At 37.9% G+C, this 21,840-nt stretch overlaps 1 protein-coding gene across 4 annotated transcripts in view; it reads right to left on the reverse strand.

The window, feature by feature from the left end:
- strip2 (striatin interacting protein 2) overlaps positions 1 to 19,006 on the reverse strand; it is a 46,950-nt gene extending 27,944 nt beyond the window's left edge. For all 4 annotated transcript variants that reach the window (XM_028449229.1, XM_028449227.1, XM_028449226.1 and 1 more), the window contains exons 1-3: positions 18,757 to 19,006; positions 9,476 to 9,545; positions 5,652 to 5,726 (exon numbers count right to left, since the gene is read on the reverse strand). In XM_028449229.1, the coding sequence (XP_028305030.1) occupies positions 5,652 to 5,726; positions 9,476 to 9,545; positions 18,757 to 18,870 (259 nt within the window). In that variant the 5' untranslated portion in view covers positions 18,871 to 19,006. The remainder of the gene's footprint in view (positions 1 to 5,651; positions 5,727 to 9,475; positions 9,546 to 18,756) is intronic.
- Positions 19,007 to 21,840: the final 2,834 nt, after the last annotated feature.

Here is a 21,840-nt window from a genome sequence, read left to right on the forward strand (position 1 = left end):
CAGCATTATTGTGCCATAGTTTGAACTTCTATATAAACATAAAATACACCATGTAAGAAATCGACCATATCCAAGCAATGAATGACAGATATGAGTCCCAACAGGATCTTCACTTTGTATTTACTAGATTTCATGACCAATTTCTATTAAAGGGAAATATGTCATAATTTCTGGAAAATTGAAGAATTTGGGAGTTGTTGGGTTTTTTTTTTTTTAAATGACTGCAATCGTACGATATAAGCACCGGGAAAACTGTAAACCTCTGCAAATATTGAGTTCCATTTACACAATGACAATTTTCTCTGTAATTTTTATTTTCTTCTGCAGGCCAAATTAGATGCTCCAAAGGGCCAGATTTGGCCCCCGAGCCACGACTTTAACATATGTGGTGTATATCAGTGGTTCCCAAACTTTTCACAGTCCTGTACCCCTTCAGACATTTAACTTGAAGACATGTACCCCTGTACTCCTTCACTTAATACACATAATGTAATGTCAAATACATTGTAGCCCTACAGTGAATTCCACCTATCCTGTTGAGGAATAATACATAATATTTGCATTTCCTGAAGAAAATGCAAGTGAGGATGCAGGTGCTGGCCGGCTTCGCACTGCATTACCTTTGCATTGGCAGTAGCATTATCTAGCATTAGAATTAGCCTAGCTATAGCATTAACCTAGCCTCAACATAAACATTAGCACAGCAATAGCATTAGCCTAGCATTAATACTGACCTAGTATTAGCTTTAACATAGCATTATCATTAAACTAGCAATAACATTAGCATTAACTTAGCATTAGCAATAACCTAGCAATAGCATTAACATTAACATAGCAATAGAATTAGCCTAGCATTAACATTGACCTAGCATTAGCCTAACAATAGTATTAGCATTAACCTAGCATGAACCTAGCAATAACAATAACAATAACCTAGCATTAACCTAGCATTAGCAATAACCTAGCATAGCATTAACATAGCAATAGAATTAGCCTATCATTAGCATAACAATAATATTGACCTAGCATTGGCCTAACAATATCATTAGCATTAACCTAGCAATAACAAAAACCTAGCATTAGCGTTAACCTAGCATTAGCAATAACCTAGCATTAGCATCAACATAGCAATAGAATTAGCCCATCATTAGCATAACAATAATATTGACCTGGCATTGGCCTAACAATATCATTAGCATTAACCTAGCATGAACCTAGCAATAACAATAACCTAGCAATAGCATTAACTGCTCTATTTATATTATAGTTTCCAATGTTGTCATTGTTTTTGAATTTTCATTCAGCTACCCCCATGACAATTTGCGTACCCCATTTTGGGAACCTAAGGTGTAGATAAACACAACTTGGACATTTAAATCTTCATCATGTCAGAATAACTGGAAGTAAAACGTCAATAAGTAACTACTTTGAAAATGTTCATTTTTAAAATATTAGCCAATATTCGGAGATGTTAAAAATGTCTTTTTGTTGATTCTGAGATAGATTTTTGTTTGATTTCATAATTATGTGATTCTCTTCTAGACTAATGAATGATACATAATAATAATTACATAATAAGATTAGATGAAATGCTGATGTCAGCACAATGCAAAAGCGTTGATATTTAAAAGTTAATAGGACTTAATATCCACTGTCTGAGCCCAGATTTCCCGTCTTCTATTTTTAAACCCATGCCTTGATTATTACACAGTCACCAACTGGCTTCAAGTGACATCACATCATCAGTAAAGCACTGATCTTCCTCTGCTTAGAATAGTGTGATTAAAGATGTCTACTTAAGTCAGGGAAACTAAAACTGCTTCCCAGTAACAGATCTGTGCTCAGTGACCTTCTTCCCACAGTTTGAAGTTTTAATAAGACATGTCCTTATAATGACTGTAATTTTCTTTGACTGACTGAGCATTTACTTCAGAATAGAATACAGTATACATTTTGATGAAGTTCCCTCCATTGTCTCTGCTTTACAGGATGAACTCTGGTACAAGCCACACAGTCTCATCTGTACTCATGTTAATGTGTAGGTGCTATAACTTTGTGTCATTAGTTTAAAAAGAATAGGCAGTTTTATTTTAATCAATTAAATCCAAGCAATACAAGCCACTCAGTTAATTTAAATACCCTACGATAAGGCACCTTAAACATCATAAATGTGCTTTAATTTAGGAGATGAAACATGCAATAACTTAGAAAAAACTAAAAAACTTGGTCCTTGGCAATTTTAAAAAGCACAAAATCTAGAATAATATATAATGCTCTTAGTTTCAACTCAACTTCTCAAATTTTCTGTAGTTTTAAGCATCAGGAAGTTTCCATAGATGCATTTACTCTTTCAGTATAAAAGCCCGGTTGGAAACCCCATTTACTGTATGGAAACGTGGCTAACTGTATCTTGCGTTTCATTATTCCCTTGACTGAAGGCGCGATCAACAAATCTATTGGAGGAACTGATCGTCTGTGAGAAATATCCACTCACTTTTTATTGTCATTAAACATCAATTATGAACAAGATCATTTGGATTCTTGGACACGTACAATTTAAGGACATCCTTTTACACATCTTTCCACATGTCATGCATCGCAAAACAAAGTTTTACTTAAAGTGTTGGTAACACTTTATATTAGGGAACACCTAGTAACCATTCATTAGTTGCTTATTAGCATTAGTAACATATTGGCTCTCAAATAGTCATTATTAAGTACATATTAATGCCTTAGTCTTGCAGTCCAAACAGGGTTAGGGTTAACCACAGCATATTGAGATCATAATTCAAAAAAACAACTTCCTTACTTACCACTAATAAGTATTCATTCTGAGGTTAATGAGGGAAAACTCTTGGTTAATGGCTTACTGGTTGGAGGGTTTGGGCAATTTTGCCTAAAAAAAAAAAAATCTAAGATTTTTTTTAAAGAAAAATCTAAGATTTTTTTTAAAGAAAAATCTAAGATTTTTTTTAAAGAAAAATTCGAGTTTCGATTCGATTTTTTTTTTTTTAATGCACTTAAAAATGACTGCAGACATCAGATATATTGTCAAAAGTGCAACTTTATTGCTGTGATTGTCCTCAAGAGCTAAAATGTATAAAACAATCCCAAAATAAAAAGTAAATGAGGCTCTGACGTTCAACAGTTTCAAGCTTTAACCCAGGTTTAAGCAAAAGTGCAACCAAATCATATAACTACATATTCTATAACATATAACATTACAATTAAACAAATAAACTCTTCCCTTAGCATCTCAGCATAGTGTGAATAAAACATGAAACATGCCTGTGGCACACATATAGCTACTCAAAGGGTAAACACATGTAAACAACGAGGGGGCGGGCTCACATCGGAACGCGAAAAAGTCCAAAAAAAACTGTAGTGGGTAAAAAATTCAATAAAAAAATAAAATAAAATATATATATATATATATATATATATATATTTTTTTTTTTTTTTTTTTTTCTTCAAAAACTCGAATTTGCAAAATAAAAAATGTTTTTATCTACAAATTCAATTAATCGATTGAATCGATTTTTTGTCCAGCCCTAACTGGTTGTATGATAAGGCCATGCAGAATAAGGCATGAATAAGTACTCATTAATGACTATTTAAGAGTCAATATGTTACTAATGTCAGGGCAAAATTGTTAGTTATGTTTATTAACATATTTACTCATAGACCTTATTCTTTTTAAGGCTTTAAGTTGAGACTTTTCATTTCTGCTGTCTCATGTTTTCTGCTCTCTTCTCGAGGTCAGCTTCCCAAAACACATCTTATCCCTCAGACACGGAGGCATCACACACTCACATGCCTACACACACTCACATAGTCACACATACACACCCAATACACATCCATTCATACACACAAACACCATACACGCACACACCTCCAACACTCACGACAATCAGGAGATACCAGAGAACTGGTTGTTTTGACCTAAAGAAGAAACTGTCTCTTTTCACCCTCTTCTTTCACCTCCACCCTGTCCTCTTTATCTCCTGGGGGGAGGAGGGAGGGGGACTGAGGGGGAATATACGTTTTGAGTTAGAACTGTGCCACTCGATCATCGGACGTCCGCCCGGGCGGTCACTAATTTTGTCCATCTTTGTACTCTTTTTTATTTAGTTTTATAATAAACCTTTTTTAAAAAATCATCAATGCCTCGCCTGGACTCCATCATTCAACCAGAGCAATAAATCATGTCTCCAAATGAGATCAACCGCAAATTTGCCGTGACACTAATAAGCAACTAATTACTGGATAATGGGTGTTCCCTAAAATAAAGTGTTACTGAAGTTGTATACATAAGGCTGACATTACGCTGTTATTAGCATTAATAAGGTGTCATGATGGCTGCTAATTAGTATCATTTGCTAAATTATGACACCTTTGGAGCTATGTTGGCATTTTTAGGTTAGGTGGAGGATCTAGTGGGGTTAGGTAGGATTAGGGGTTAGAGGTTAGGCCAGGGGTCTCCAACCTTTACTCTCAAAGGAACCATTTAACTTCACCTGGATTAAAGTCCTCCTGGAGCCTAAAAATACCTTCTCACTGAAGACAAAACAGTGTATTAAATCCTATATAGTTAAAATTATATAGAATAACGTTTGATTTAATTTTATTTGATTTATGTTGATCATGTAATCGGCAACTTAAAAACAGTTTAAAATAAAATAAAATAGACATCAAGAAAAAAAATTTTTTTAGTTAATGTATTTGAAAGGCTACAGAAAGTAACTTGAATTTGATAACACATGATCATGAGGTCAACACATGCTAATTGCTCATTTCTTGCCACACATAAATTATGCATATTTAACAGGCACATTGGCGGTTAAATCAATCTGTTCCCACACAATTAAAATCTCTATTTTCTTCCAGAATAGTGTTTTTGTTGGTTAAAAACTTAAAGTTAGCCGCAGGTGCAAGAAAAGTTAATGGTCTGTAGATGTTGCAGGAGGTGAAGTAAGAAGATGCTGAGTCATTGCACAACCTGTTATGTCTTGATTTTATTTATCATTAATAGCTTCTGTAAAAAAAGAACTCCTTATTTCAATAGTTTTTTTAAAGCTATAAGGAGCCATTGCAAAAGAGTCAAAAAGCCGCATTAGGCTCCAGAGCCGCAGGTTGCAGACCCTTGGGTTAGTGTAACAAACAACACTTAATGACAACCTTAATAACACCTTTTTCATGCTAATGACAGGTGTCGTGTCATAATAATGACAGCGTAATGTCAGCCTTTATGGATAAAACTTCAAGTTACCCAAAGTTTTGTTGCCGATGTACTGTACGTTTCTTGATCAACCCAACCCTGAGCTAATGCTAACTACGCTAGCTCTAATTCCTGAACCTGATAGTCAGCTGGATCAGGTTTGTAAACAAACACCATACTTAAACAAGACCTTTTTAGGCTAAATGCAAATATTTTCACAATGAATACAAAGACGTGACGACAACAGTTAAACAAGAACATGATACAGTCTATCTACTGGCTGTGGTTTCTGAACGTGCTCTTAAATGGGTGTGTGTGTATAAATTTAAAACACACTGTGTACAGCTCCGGTTTTCTCTCACCACATCAGACACTGAGTCAATATGAACAAAACCATTTCCAAAGAACTTGTGATCACACAGAGACTAACCATGGCTCCTGAAGTCCTCGTCAAAGTAATCACGATTGAGGGAAAACTCTGGTTCCTCTGTGTAACTGTAGAGCTCTGAGGACAAGACGGAATAATCAATTAGGTCATAGAAATTACATAGAGTACAACCTAACGTTTACATTCAGGGGCCAGTAGTTCAAAACATTTAATCTGGATAAAAATGATCTGGTTTTGGAAATCTCATTTTTTGCCACCCAGGATCAGGTCATCTGTTTTACTTTTTATGTCAGTTTTTCAAAGCAACATTGGATTGGATCAACCTGATCCAAATATCCGGATTACCAGTGCTCTAATGGGCTCAACATATCACAATGTGGGCTACCTACAGCTATGTAAAGAACAACAGGTAGAAGAGCCAACATGGGGTCACTGTAAGTGTTATTTTAGTGTTTGGTCTCAAAATAGAAAAGAAAACATCTACTTCCATTTATAATTCATTTTATGACCCCTCATCTGAACCACAACAAATACAAAACATTAACAAATACATTGTGGATATTTTGAAAACATCTCAATTAAAAAGGCTAAATGTCCAATAGTTACAAAATAAATAATATAATAAGGGTTCTTCTTCATCTGCGGAGGACAGACCAGTATTTTTCAGTAGTGCTTTTAGGAAGTGGATCTGAAGTTTCACTTTGATTTTCTTGTGGTTTGGTCAGCTTGATTTGTTCCTCTGCCAGGAGTATCTGTGCTTCTGCTCTTTCAGTACGAGTAGAAGCACAGGGAGCATGTAACATTATACTTATGTGTAATGTCCTGCACTACATCACTACCAGGCGACCTGTCAATCTCCGTGATGGCGTTTATGATGCACCTGAGCCTGTTGAAGAACCAGACCAACCTGCGGCATTCTGTCAGAATGATCGATGCAATTGTTAGACGTTATTTTTGACAGTTTCCTCTCTGATGATTGTTTCTTTGAAATGAATATACAGTGATGACAGAAACACTTAATATATTTTAATTTGTTATTGAATCTGTTTGGGGGGAATTGTTTCATGATTTCATTGTCTTCACAAGATCATTTTTATTATATTTTGACTTAACTATACTGAAACGCTTATTTGGCTATGTCTACCTTATTTACTTTATTACTGCAATGGTTAAACAAGTCAAGTACAAAATAGAAATAAAATTATATACACTAATTGAAACAAATGTATTATTTGACCATTTTTCTTCCTGAATTCTACCTTGAAATCCAACCCCCTGTTGGGATCAGGATAATCCTGTTGTTTTGGATCAGAGTTATCCAAATCCTACTTAAATGTTTTGAACAACACAAACTGAAGGTTTGATCCAGATTAAAACTAGGATTGGATTAGGTGATCTAATCCTTCTTTCCCCTTTAAACAACCCATTTTCAAGGTGTGATCCAATCCGATAACCAAAATCCGATCAGATTACAACAACTGACCCCAGGTGATGAAGTGGTTTATCGGCTTAATCTAATAATTAAAATCCTCATGTCAATCCTGTAGCCATTTTTTGGAGTGATTGTGTGTTTTTGTTGTCCTTTTTCTGTATTTTTCTGGAAAGTCTGTGTTTTTTGAAACTTTTTTATCTACTTTTTATCTGCAGTTTAATTTAGTTACAGTTTAGTTGATACTAAAAGTAAGTCATTGTGTGTGAACATGTACATAGATAATTTTTATTATTCTTACTAAAATCCTGGCAGAAAAACACATGTATTACCAATTGTCTTTAACTCAGACTCTATCACATTAGATATGTAGCAACCTTAAATTATTCAGTTGAAAAAGGTAATTAAAAAAAAAAACATTTAAATAATGTTTATTTAGGCAATAGTCACTAGAGAAATAATAAAGGTGTGTTACAGTTGTCCCAGTCATATGTTAGCATGCAATGCAAACAGTAATGCAAACAGAAATGTTCCCACACACAGAAACTAATCGGTTTCATACACAATGATTCAGTGCCGTCATGTGTATCACCTTTAGCAATCAGCGTGAACAAACAGTCACAGTCGGTCAGAAAGAGAGAACCACATGCATTTAAAAGTAGGGCAGTTATTAGGCTTGTAACAACCTGTTAAATAAAGGCTGGAACAATGTTATGTTGACTTGAAGTTAAACATGCAACAATGTTTCTGACTAAAAAGCTAAAAAGTATTAAAGCAGAACTAAATAACTTGCACTTAGCGCTCCCCCTAAAAGTCCCTTTTGGTTACGTCACTGTTGTAAACACTCCGCAACCCCCGCCCCCTGCCCCACCCCATAGCCACATGCACACCTTTGCTCTCCCAAGACGGTAGCAACCGATCACTGAAAAATCCTAATACAACAGTGACACTAAGGGTGCTTTCACACATATAGTCCCATGTGACCATGTGAACAATATGAGGAAGAGAAATAAGTCAAATAAATGAATGATGTGGGAGTAATACGGAAGGGAGTGTGGAAATGTGTGTGATGTGTTTGTTTGTGTGCTGACAAAGCGGCTCTGAAGATCGATGGATAGATGGATGGATGGATGGATGGATGGATGGATGGATATTTGTGTGTGTGCGTGCCTGTTGCCGCGATGATAGCTGTGTGTTGCTGCTGAGCTGTTACTGCATGGAGTTGCTCCGTTCCTCAGACAAAGGTCTTCTCTGCTTTTTTTTTTTTTTTGCTGGCTCAGCCATGATATAAGTTTGAGAAAAGTGAATTCATAGACAACCGTGTGCAGCCACATGGCTGGTCATAATCTAGCATTAGTTTATAATGGGCTGCCGTGAAGCAGTACGTCTTGCCACCGGGTCGGAGGCAGGAAAGTTGCAAGTGCGGTTTTCTAGCCAGAGACAGCAGGAAGAGAGGAAAGACCCCCAATCATCCCATAAACACTTGTATTACCCTCACAGGGACTATGAGAAGGATTAATTAAGGTGAAAAAGTGACTTAGTTCTGCTTTACAACTCTGGCTTTGTTTTTATTTGTTTGTTTTACTGAATATATGAAAGATATTTGAAACTGCAACTCTTGTACTTGTCCAATGTTTTACATTAATACACCAGGATGAGTAGAAATCATCACTATGCTAGGAACTTGCTCATTATACTTGCAAATTGTGTGTTTAATAGGAGCCGATGTCTTACTGGTACAACTGGGAAAACCTGACTTAGCGTTTTTGGTTGTTTCTTTTATTTTAGCTGCAACAAAAGGAAAAAAGCAACAGATACTTTTTACATACTGTACATGTAGGAAAGAATAGAATCATTACAAAAAGTGTGAAGAAGGGAATCAGTGACTTGCCTTTTTAGTATGTTGAAAAATAATGCATCGTAGCAGTGGTAGCCAAAACTGAGGATAGCACTCCAGCTATCTCTGCTATGTCTTTTCAACTCATATTTGACATTGTTTGGTGGTTAATCTTATCGAATCAGTGAAGCTCTTGATAAATGTATACGATTAAATACATTTAATATTTATAGGTACCTATCTTAAAAACAGCTAATAATACGGTATCTTAGTGAGTTTCTTTCCTTCTGTTCTCACTCAGATGTTCCTTATCTCCTAATTACATTTCCTCACTATTTAACGAAAAACTAAACCCCAAAAAACACTTTTTTTCTGATGAAACCAAATGTATTTGGATATGAAGTAGCGTTCTGGATTGGTTGTTGTCGAACGCCTCACATTTTAGTTCAAGTATTTCAATTTGGAGTATTTTGTTGTAAAAAAAAAAAAGTAAAGTTTAGTGACTCTTTAAAGGCATGTTTGGACACAGAGGGACTGATGGACTATTGTCAGTCATCTCGTGACATAGTTTCAGCACATGCAGCAATCAAACCATCTCACCTGAGAGCTCAGCAGTGAGCATGTCTGTGTCTCCATATTCAAATTCCAGGTTTGGAGACTCCATGGAGCTCTGCGGAACAGACAAGTTAACACCCCATCACTAAAAGATAGTATGGACCTGCATTGATTGATCACAGGCTTCCATCATTTCAAACCCAGCATGAAGAATACATTAAAGAGGGTCTAAGTAAAGATCATTGATGTTTCACACCAACAACATGCCATACTGCAGCCTATTCATGTTTTACAACTTACTACTGCACTGCACTCCTCCGCTAGCACTCACATGCATACACAAGATTCACCCACCCCCACACACACATATACACTCTCCAGTAACTGTTCTCTTCATTACTAGAAACACAGGCTATGTCGAGTGCTCATTTACATTTCTGCACAAAGCAGCCACTGACAATCACAGGAGCTTTTTCAGCACTGAGATAAAACTGACAACAGTGAGGGTTGAGTCTGCACCAAAAACGTTAACTCCAAATCACAAATCTAACGATTAGCAGCATGGTAGGGCAGCAGGGCACGTGCTGGCTAAGCATTTTTTTTTCCATGACAGAGAAGGTCATCTACGCATGGTAGAATTTATGATAGGATCATCAAAAAAGATCCAAAATCTGTGTCAGCAGGAAACGTGCAGTACCTACAGTATATCACATTGTTCTCATTTTCTTACAAACCACAGAGTTAAACTAATGCAGCGATTTTCAACCATAGATCAAAAACTCAAACTGTATTTCTTTCAGAAAACGGGAGAATTCACTCACAAAATTGAAATGGAACCAAAATTATTATTACTCCATCACAAACTTTGGGTTTTTTTGTAGAGGTCGACAGATGTATCAGGCGACCATATATGGACTTTTTTCAATATCGGCCAATTTCTATTTTATTTAGCACTTTAGAGGACACATTAAAGGAAAAAATAAATAACATAAAAAAAGTTATATGCGGATGTATGCATATACAACAAAAAAAGTAATAATAATAATAATGTGTATGGAGAGGTAGAAGCCAATATTCTTACAAATAAAAAGCCGATATAAAAGGATAAGGATATAAAATAATAGTGCCTGATCAAATATCCTTATCCTATTATATCCTTAATAGGATAAAGATTTTTGTTTTACTTGGTTGTGTATGAGTATATTTAAAGTTCAATAAATGTTAAGAGTTCTATTGGTGTATTTAAATTAATTTCTAATATATACATTTATATCATATGAGTGTTTCAATTGTCTTTCATAATCAATGTGCTTTAAAAAAAAAAAAAAGTATATCGGCCTCAAATATTGGCTTACAGAATCAGCTTTAGATATCGGCCATCGACTGAATTCTTTTTTTTTTTTTTTTTTTTTTTTAAATCGGTATCTGCATCGGTCTTTGAAAATCCCATATTGGTCGACCTCTAGCTTTTTGACAAATGGTCATGTGACTAACTTCAGAAAGGTTTCGCGCATTGAATTGTGGGATTGGCAATCCCATCAAAGAATGCATAGATAGATCGGAAACGGAAAAGTTTTGTGACAGTTTTGGCAAGAAAGCGAGGATAGTTCAAAGGAGCACTATCCAATCAACCAGAGTAGCTTTTTTTTTTAATTTGAGAAAAAAAAGAAAAACAAAAACAAAATTTCTATTGGATAAATGTAAAAATGACATTTTTGATCGATTGGTAAAAGTTGCATGTAACCAACAATGGCCAATCTCCACAATGTAAACAAAACACATTTACTATCACATTGTACTTCCAAAACTGTGTTTCTGTTTCTTGTCACAATCTTATGAGAACTTATTGTTTATGATGTTCCCTTTGATCCGCCATGGTTTTGGCACAAAATTTAATCTGTGAAAACTCCTGAATTGTCATATTGGGGGATTTTTGGGGTCACATTGAAATCAGTAATAGATGAAAACAACATTCAGATCAAATACAGCAACATTTTCAATGAAAAATGTTAGAGATCGTCAGTAAATAGATTTTATTGCTTTTTTGTTTTTTCCACAGTATACCACTAAAAACCCTTACTGGATTATTTCTTGATCAAAATCAATCATTCTGCACTATGTTATTTATTTGAATTACCGAATGCACAAAAACACAACAGTTGCTTGGACAAAAGCAGGAAAACGCTGAACAAAAAACCGTTCAAAGAACCCAGTGCAGAATTATTTGAAATAAGGCTTTTATGTGCGAACACTTAACATGCAGAGATTAATGCAAAGTAAAGGCTAAAACGCTTCACAAATCACTTCTGCATGATTTTAGCCATGCATTAGGCTGCAAATTTTAATATATGTGTGCTTAATCAAGTAAGCAACATCGCACAGGATTTTCCCCTTTAGCTTGTAGATAATGATTAGAATATAAGATGAAACTTTCCTACAGACACAATTAAAGATTCATTTTATGCAAATGAAAAGGAGGACAAACTTTCCGACTGCACTGGTGGGATTCAAGCTGTGGGAACGTAGCGGTGTTTAACCCAGTGAAAAACTCCTGAGGGTGGGGGGGGGAATGACTGCTGCACAATCTAAAAATGGTGTCATTGTAGAGCTCTACAGATTGCCTGATAAGGATAATGAGCAACTCTTTACAATCAGGTGCGGAGGAGCAGAAGCTAAAACATGCAGAATATGGACTGGATTTGGACACCTTTGCTGTATACGTCATGTGTCAAAGTCAAGGCCTGGGGGCCGAATTCGGCTCCTAATAGAGCATCCAATCTGGCCAGTGGGAGAAAGTAGAAATGATGGATAACAGGAGTCATTGTGTAAATTACCAAGTTACTCATTTAGTTGTAGATAACTCAGTATACACAATGAAACTCCGAAATTGCTCTCATCACGTCACTGCAGTCATTTTTATCCTCAAATTGTTGAAAGAACTGTCATTTTTTTTCAAAATACTAATATTTTTCTCAAATTACTCCACATTTGCCTATAATGAATAGAAACTTGTCAAAAAAGCAAAGAAATTAGAGGTGAAAATCCTACATGCACTGACTGTTTGGATATTGGCTGTGTTTGAAATAGCATACTAACGTACTACTAAGACTGACGTCAAAATGAGTATGGTATGTAGTGCGTTCACATTAGATCGCATGAAACGACTGAGTATGTGACAAATACTATTTTAAGTTAAAGTTTTGTTTATTCGGACAAGATTTTCCAGGAAATTTTTATCTCCCAACATGTTTCGAAGACTGGCAGTTGACTCTTGAAACATGTCATGAGCTTAAAAAAAAAATTTGAAAAACCTTGTCTGAATGAACGAAGCCTTAACTTAACATACTATTAAAAAAGAATACAAAATAAATCTTGCGGGAACTATTTTGTAAATAGGGCTCTTGTTTTACAGTTAAAGGCACACTGTGTAACTTTTGGCCACTAGGGGCGCTAGACCAGTAACTTTAAGGCAAGCGCCCCTAGTGGCCACAAGTACCGCAGCACTGTCGCAAAAATCAACAATCAGTCGGGCCAGCCTTCCTTGTCTTTTGATTGTGTATGTAGACAGTAGTTGAGCTGTAACTTTAGGATAAGGATTGGCTCTCAGGGCTTGGGTGCGAAGCGGGCCTGGGCTCGCGCCCCGAGGGTCGGATTCCGGCCCGATTCCGGCCGCCGCGCTGACCCTCGGCGAAGGGGGCTGACGACTGTGGCGAGGCCAGAGAGTAGGGGGGAAGGGCCACCGACACGGCGAGGAGGGCCGAGCACCGGGTCTCCGGTGGCGGGGAGAAGTGGCGGCTGCTCCTCCAGCCCATAGACCGTAGCTGCGGCGCGAGCCCAGCCCCACTTCGCACCCCAGCCCTGAGAGCTAATCCTTATTCCAAAGTTACGGCTCTGACTTGCCGACTTCCCTGACCAAAAAAACCCACGTTTAACTAAACTATCACGGCGATTAGTGCACCATTAATCCAACACGAAACCACCATATTGTGCTCTTTTGGCTGTAAACAGACAACAGTAAATTTGTTTCAGCTGCCCACAGCAATGGCGCCAGGTCGAAAAATGCCCGTATGTAGTGACATCACATGGGAACTATATATATAGCAGAGCCTGTGGTCACGTGACTGCCGTAAAGTGAAATGCTCTCCAGGTCACATGACCTGGTGAAAAACGGTCTGTCTCCTCCAACCTTACATAGTCAGTATTTCAAGAGGGAAGCCCCGCTCGGAGCATTGATACTGTCAAGCTCTGTACTGTATATTGTCCTGAGGAATCATTTAAAATAACTCATATGGGTCAACTCTTTAGGTCAGAAAGTCTGCGTTCTGCCTCTAAACGGAATTTTTGTCATTAGCACAATGGCGGGTCTCTGAAAATCTCAGAAATGTCTGCATGAAATGCATTTCCGCAAGTTTTATGGATGAAATGAGCACATGTTGATATTCTAGTCGGTCACTTTCTCACTTAAAATGTTTTCAGAATTTTCAAAGGTGGAGAATCAACGAAGATATTTAGCCTCAGTGTACATCAGGTTTTTGTCGTTGTAGGTTCCAAATGCATCTTGGGAAACTTGGAAATATACTTCAGTGAGAACAGTCATCATCTTAATCCTCCCAAACATACTTATGGTATAGACACTAGAGTATATACTCATTGAGTTTGTAGTGCATAGTATGGAGTATGCCAGTTTGAACACAGCCTACCAGTGCTCATTCCTGTGACTTTGACCAACAATCCACACACTTGAATGATTTGAGGTTAATGACACACAGCAGCCAGATGAGACCCTTTATCCCAGTTGGAGCAAGAGCACACTGACGTTAAACGCTTTTATCATCAGTGACATTCAGCCACCACGCCATCACCAACCCCCTCTGCTCCACAGCTCAATGGCTACGAGATGAATATGCTCCAGTTTTATCCCTTTCAGTCCGTGCTCCCAGAGCAGCCGCTGAATGGGTAAAGCCCTGACAGATGGGTCTCACTGACTCTAGTGTGTATCTGGACTAACTACCACTGAGTCCCTCATTTTATACTCAGTTTTAATGAGAAAAATGGACTATATTTGCAAATGCTGAAGGAAACATTGGTGAACCCGTCTCATCTGTTTAAAAACTGAAGCCACAGCAGTTAAAATGTTCAGAATATAACCAAATATTTTCTAAATAAAATCCAAGACCCCTCGATAACACTAAAAACAGCAGCAGATTGTTGCAATTCTACCTCAAATCGCTAATATACGTTCAACATTCTGAATATTTCTATGCCTTCTCTTTTTAAAGCTAATAGGGAAAACAACATCTTCTTTTTGTTTTTTTAAATAAAATATTAATATTTACTCCAAAATGACAAAGAAACAGTTTAAAGAAAAAAGAGCTGATATATATAGCTGAAAATAATCAGTTTTATGCATTATTTAATCATAAAACTGTAGCAGACTCAGAGTGTGTGCATTCCACCACAAGGGCCATAATTATATCTTACAATTACAATTTCATCATTTGGTAGAATATAATGTTTTAAAAACCAGTTACAAAGCTTATTTAAAAATCTTACCCACAAATTTGCAATCTCAAACCATTAGGAGAAAAAGTAATTATAACTTGCAAAAAATAGAGCTATTCGAAAAAACCCAAATTGAGAACAGTGACAAAAGAAAATGTGCATTTCAGTTCAAGCCAGAGGGTCAGAAATCATCAATATGTTGACAAAGAATGTGAAATGAATTATGCTGAAGAGATATGAGACAGAAGTGTAATTGACAGCTTTACATCAAACATCTAGTAGTTTGTGTAAAAAAATAACAGGCTCATTGAGTCCCCTCTGCTGCTCCTGCAGCCTTTGGCAGATTGCCAGAATGCACCGCGACCAAGCAAAAAGAACCAATCAGAGCCAGGATCGTGTGTAATGGACTGTCTGACAGCTGTTGCTCACAGGCCCCGCCCATTTCCCGGGGCTGTAGCGCCATCTTTTTTACAGTGTATGGTCTGGGGGAGTAGAAGATGGAATCGGTGACTTTTCTGCTTGAAAGCTAATTACTGCTGCTTGATTTACATTATGTTTGATCTGTAATTGCTACACTAGAACTCTGTGATGCATGTGTTGTTCATGTGTGCGCAGCAGCCTCCGTGTGAGCTACTGTAAGTGACACTGTGTTGTTGCTGCTGCTGAAGTGTGTGCACATTGAGAGAAAGAGAAGTGCTGCAGTAATGTTTTTAACAGAGCATGTTATATCTTCTTTTTATTTATTCAATCACACAGCAGAAATCACATTATACAAGTATTTAATATTATTCATAGAGTACATTTAAACAGCGTTCTTCTTTACAATGTATCCATATTGCTGTGATACATATATATTTATATAAGTTATTTTGTATTAAAATACTCATCTTAGGAGTCGTTGTTGTTGATCACTGAGTGTGTCCTAACCCAGACCTTCCCCTAAACAAGCCACACTACAGAACTCACTCACACATGCTGTCCCTTAGAGGAAAAAAAAAAAAAAGAGCCCAAAATGGCACATATTATGCAGCTGTTTGTTAATAAATGTGCCTGTATTGAATTTTTCATCAACAAATTTAATCCAGAATTGTCTTTCTCGTAAGACTGAATTTAAAATATTGAAATATATATCGTATAATGTCCTTTTGAGGAAAAAATATCAAGATACGAGTTTTGGTCCATATCGCCCGGCCCTGTTGTTAAAGAAAAAGGTTATTTACACTATATCTACTTTTTCTCTTTATATATTGATGTTGGTCTAAATCATTTGCATGTTTTAAATCATGACCTGTAAAAAAAATCAATTGCATTGAATCCCAGTGTATGTGTAGCATAGGTAAGTAGGGTCATTGGGGGCTGTGATAATGACAGGTTCTCATTTACAAAGGAAGGCCGTAGAAAAGTAGATCCATCATGCACTATTGCACGCCCCCTCAGTACTGCATGATAAATATTAACCAATGCACCAAGACAGCATGTATCAATCATACACCTGTGAACACCAATGGAATTATAATTAATATTTAAGAAGCCCTTTAATGTGATGGTTTTGCAGCATTAAATCTGCAGTACTAAAGCACATAAAGGAGCCCATTGACCTGGAGCTGCTTGTATAGTGATGGATTGATAATGTAACATGATAGCAGTGTAATAATAATAATAATTGTTCAGTTCAAGGTCACTTAATAAAATTAATAGGTCTAGACAATTAACAATATTAATTATTAATCTGAGTTAAAATGAAAAGAACTGATGTTGACAGATAGTCAATGGAGAAGCCAAGTGCCCAGGTGGTCGGGCAAGTGTTCGTCCGACAGTATTACACCTTACTGAACGAGGAGCCAGAGAACCTGCACAAGTTCTATGGGAAGGACGTGTCATACGGTCACGGAAGTTTGGACTCCAACGGCAAACCAGCAGAGGTTGATTATGGAAATTTGGAGATCCAGAAGTGTGTGACGGAGCTGAGCTTCAAGGACTGTCACAGTCAGATTTGGCACGTGGACTCCCACTCTACGCTGAGCGAGGGCGTGGTGGTGCAGGTGAAGGGGGAGCTGTCTAACAACATGCAGCCCATGAGGAGGTTTGTGCAGACCTTCGTCCTGGCTCCGGAAGGAACCGCCGCAAACAAATTTCATGTCCACAAGGATGTGTTCACATACCAGGATGAGGTGTTCGAGGACTCGGACTCTGAACCTCCTGAAGAGTCTGAGGAAGAGCTGGAGGAACGCCTTTCCTTTCCCACTGAGGACACAACAGAAAAAAGCTCCTCAGACCTCCCGGAGCCCGCCCCCCGAGAATAACAGGTCGTTCTCCTGGGCGTACGTTACCAGTAAGTACCTCCCACCCTGTGGAGCCGTCCCAGCGTTAAGAATCACCCCCCACAAGATTAAAGTCCCGCCCACAACACAGCTCAGGGTGGAGGTAAAGTGTGAGTCTCAGAGCTCCACACAGAGACCTCAGAGAGAGCAGAGAGCACAAGAACAAAGGCTCAACAATCCAACGGTGGTGCACCGCAGCCCCCGACCAGTGTGTGAGGGGGAGAGCAGTGAGTCTGAGGGTCGAAGGATGGTTCTTCGTTATCCTGACGCTCATCAGCTGTTCGTAGGAAACATTCCTCACGACGTGGAAAAGACCGAACTGATGGAGTTCTTTGAACACTTTGGCTCAGTCCTAGAGATGAAGATCATCAGCGGAAGAAAACATCCAAACTTTGGTGTTTAACGATTCTGAGCCGGTCCAGAAGATCCTCAGCAGCAGACCTATTAAGTTGTTTGGCAACGTGCGTCTGAATGTCCAGGAGAAAAAGACGCGTGAAGTCAAGCGCAGAAAGGCTCGTCCTCACCATGGAGCGCCCAGAGGGGGCGGAGTCAGAGGTCCCCCATCCCGAGGGGGTGGAACCAACAAACCCAGCTTTGGCTCTGGGCGTGGGGTGGTGGCCTAGTGAGTGTTTCTCTGCCCCCAGGCAGTGAGACCACGCCCCCTCCCTAAGCCCCACCCACTGTGTATCTGGACGTTTGCTACACGCTGAACTCAAATCGACCTAAAGATTAAAATATTGGTTGAAAACTACTTGAACTGTGGTCTGTGGTCAATGAAGTTTGAATAAAAACTAACAAAGACAAACACGAGTCGTAACATTGCCTGGCAAGCCTTTCTGGAGGGCTTGAATCAAAGATCCGAACAATAATAATTGTAGGAGCAATGATTTATTTCTGAGCTACCTCAGTATAATACGTTTATCATTTACCTGACCCGTAGATGGGCGGGTCATGCAGGTAATTTAGGTTGCCATGGTGATTGCACAGATGTGGTCAATCAGGGAGAAGCAAACAGTTTTTCGAAGATACTCCTGGGGCTCTTGTGAATGGGTTTTCTGTATTCAGTTTTACTGGACAATTTAATAGTAATTTTTTTTTGTATTCACAATTCCCTGTTTATTTTCTGGATTAAAGAGCAAATAATTCCAAAACACCATATTTCATATTATTTACCAATCAAGTACCTGTCAAAACAACAATCCCTGCACCACCAGAGGTGGACAAAGTAAAAGGACTTAGAAGCTTCAATAATAATAATAATAATAATAACAACATGTCAGTGTTAAACACAGCTCTGTGTGCTGTTCAGGTCACATTTCTCCACCTGCATTCCCCGCTGTAGGATTACTGCTGGGTTATTTTTAGGAGCCGGGGTCCAAAATAACACCTGACTGTGTCTGTCTGCATGGAGAAGGACATAGAGGAGGATCTGAAAGCTACCCAGCAACAAAACACACGCACACGCACGCACACGCACGCACACACACTCTGCAGCGGCGTTACCTCCGACTCTTTCTGCTGGTCCTTGAACACATCCTTCCCCTTCGGTCTCGCTCTGTCCCCGGTGTCGTTCAGGTTATTGAGGAGCGGGACCTCCATGTTGTCCTCCGCCTGCATCTTCACTGCTCACCTCCTCCGGTGGACATACCGGTCCGGTACCGAGTCCTGACAGAGAGCAGGTTGGAGGTTCTCCTCCTAAACCTAAACCTAAACCTCCTCTGACACTCCCCCCCCACACACACACCCCACTCTGTTTGATTCGTTGTCCCTGCGCGCCCCTGGAGGGCGGGGTTACAGACAGCAGAGATGAACGTCACCAATCACTGAAGCAATGTCAACGAGCTGAAGGAACCAGGATAAACACAGACATATACATTATAGATGGACATTAGGCAACTATGAGCAACTAGCAGAATGTAGAAAGGAACAGAAGGTGGCTTTATAATGTGACATTTACATTAGTTGAGGCTTGAACTCAAATTCTGGCATAAGAGAGTTTCTCAAATGGGGTACGTGTACTCCTAGGGGTACGCGACAGCACTACAGGGGGGTTTAGTTAAAGAGGATACTCATTTTTATTCATTATTATTTTTCTTTTGTACAAAAAAACAAGAGAAACATACAATACGACATGAGAAACAAAAAACACACACAGATAATAAATTAACAACACACAAAAATTGCAACAAAAACACACAAAATCAAAATAGGGAAAAATATATACTGAATAAATTACAACAATAAAACTGGAACTGAAAATTAAAGAGTCAGTCTTGGTCCCACCTCAGGAGGGAGATAACCAGGAACGATAAAAACTATAGAAATAAATGTAAATACTGTTTTATTCCACTTGTTTAAAATATGAGAATCTTTAAAATAAAAGTTATCGCTCATTCATTCCATCATTATGTTCTAGAGTTGTTTTTTTCCACAGAAGTCTGAGCAGAATGTGGTAGTCAGACAAAGGGGGGTACTTGAGCCCCAACAAGTGTGAGAACCACAGCTCTATGACACTGAGTTAATAATGTCTACTGTACATGTGTTTAAAACCTCTTCTAGCTCATAATGTAGGAACACTACAGCTGCAATGATTAGTCAATACATTAACACACGATGTTCATGATAGAACATTCTATGTCACCGAGCACATGGTGTAGCTTCACTAATGAACTAAGCCAGTCACCTGTGTGCAAGACAGCAGCTGTTAGCGCCTAAAGACAGATTTCACACAGCTGTCAATAAATCAGCTGTTCAGAGAAAAATCCTGAAATACACAATTTGCATCAAAACCAGTGGTTCCCAAACTTTGTGTGCCCATGGTACACCAAAGGCTAACGGGTGTTATTGCTCATATCATGTACAATATCTGTAAATGTGTAAAAATATTTACTAAAATGTGACAGACAACTATATTACAGATGAAATATTTCACAAAATATTTAAAAAATAAATAAATAAAAAACAATAGGTATAGAATTTGCTTCTGTATTATGAAATGAGTGCGTACAAAGTGGTAAATTAAAAAAACAAATTATTTTTTTGAAGCTGTATTTTGCAATAAATTATATATAATTGTCACAAAATCCCACGGCAGACCCAGACTTGGCACACAGTTTGGGAACCACTGATCTAGACAGCGTGAAAATGATCATAATTTGTTTTTAACAATGATTTATCGGAAAAACTGATGTTTAAAAATGGAATTTGAAAAAGCTGTAAACATAAATAAAAATTCTGATATTTTCCAAACATCCTACATAATGGCTCCAAATCTGGTCATTTAAAAAAAAAAAAAAAAAAAAAAATGAACATTGAAAAATTGTATGTTTACATTACCGTATACAGTCAAACATTTTGTAGGCACTTTGGTGTCAATTGAGCAAAAAAAATAGTTGGTGGAGAATCTAAAGCACATATTGTTGATTTGTTGTGGATTTTAAACATTTTGAATTTTAGACGTTTGCTGTAGCCTCGTCTTTAGAACAAAAACAATGAATTTATCACTTTACTTCTGCTTCTGTTTTCTGATTTGAATGATGTTCATCCTCTGGAGATGTGTCACTTCTCATCCAGGTGGTTTTTAAAGAGATTTGTCATTGACATCACAGCAAAGCAAAGATGGTCACGAATATGTGTTTTATCTGATCCGAGGATCACTTTGACAACATTCAGCTTTTAGAATAAAAACCAATCAAAGCATTAATACAAGAAAGATCAAAGGTAGTCATTTTGTGAGTTTTTCTGCTATCTTTGTCGTCTTTTTGTGTGTTTTTGGAGCCACTCTATGTGTTTCTGATGTTATGAGTCCTTTTCTGTATTTTTGTTGTCATTAGGTGTCAGTCTGTGTATTTTTGCTGTTGCTTAGTGTGGTTTGGGATTCATTTGTATTTTTTTGCTCTTGCGTTTGGTATTTTTGTACATTACGTCAGAGGGCTAGGGCTGCAGTAAACAATCATTGAAGTGGTTTTACTTATTTTATGAATAATAATCTATAAACGTGTGAATTCATTCAAAAATGCTCAAAATTACAGTCTTGAATAAAGTGCACATCCTGATTATGAATTGAATGAATGAATGAATGAATGAATGAATGGAAAAACTACAAGATGTAGGATACATCCCCAAGGAACGATACAGTGATTACATATCAAAGCTCATCTGCTATCTGCACTCTGCATGAATATCCAGGTTCATTTATTATCCTCAGGTGGATGTCACTTCACGTCCTGCCTTTGTAGCTAGGGGGGGGGGGGGGGGGGGGGGGGACTGTGAATTATTGATTTGTGAAGGCAGGGGTTAGTGTGCAGGCCACACTCCTACCCTTCAGCACACAAAGAAACACTCATGGGATTTTCTTTTAGTGGAATATCATTGATGGTTAAAACCGTTTTCAATTAAAGCCACAAGAAAACAGGAATCGATAGTGACTGCAGCCATTAAACAAGGCAGTCATCTTTGGATTGTTTTAAACAAAGAAGGAAACAAAGGAACAATCCAGGACCCCCAAAGTAAAGGTACCAGAGACCGGGGACCCCCACTGTGGCTGATGGTGGTTGAACACAGACATGAACATTGAAGAACAGTCAT

The sequence above is a fragment of the Gouania willdenowi genome, chromosome 6 (genome assembly GCF_900634775.1).
Source record: "Gouania willdenowi chromosome 6, fGouWil2.1, whole genome shotgun sequence".
Taxonomy (NCBI): domain Eukaryota; kingdom Metazoa; phylum Chordata; class Actinopteri; order Blenniiformes; family Gobiesocidae; genus Gouania; species Gouania willdenowi.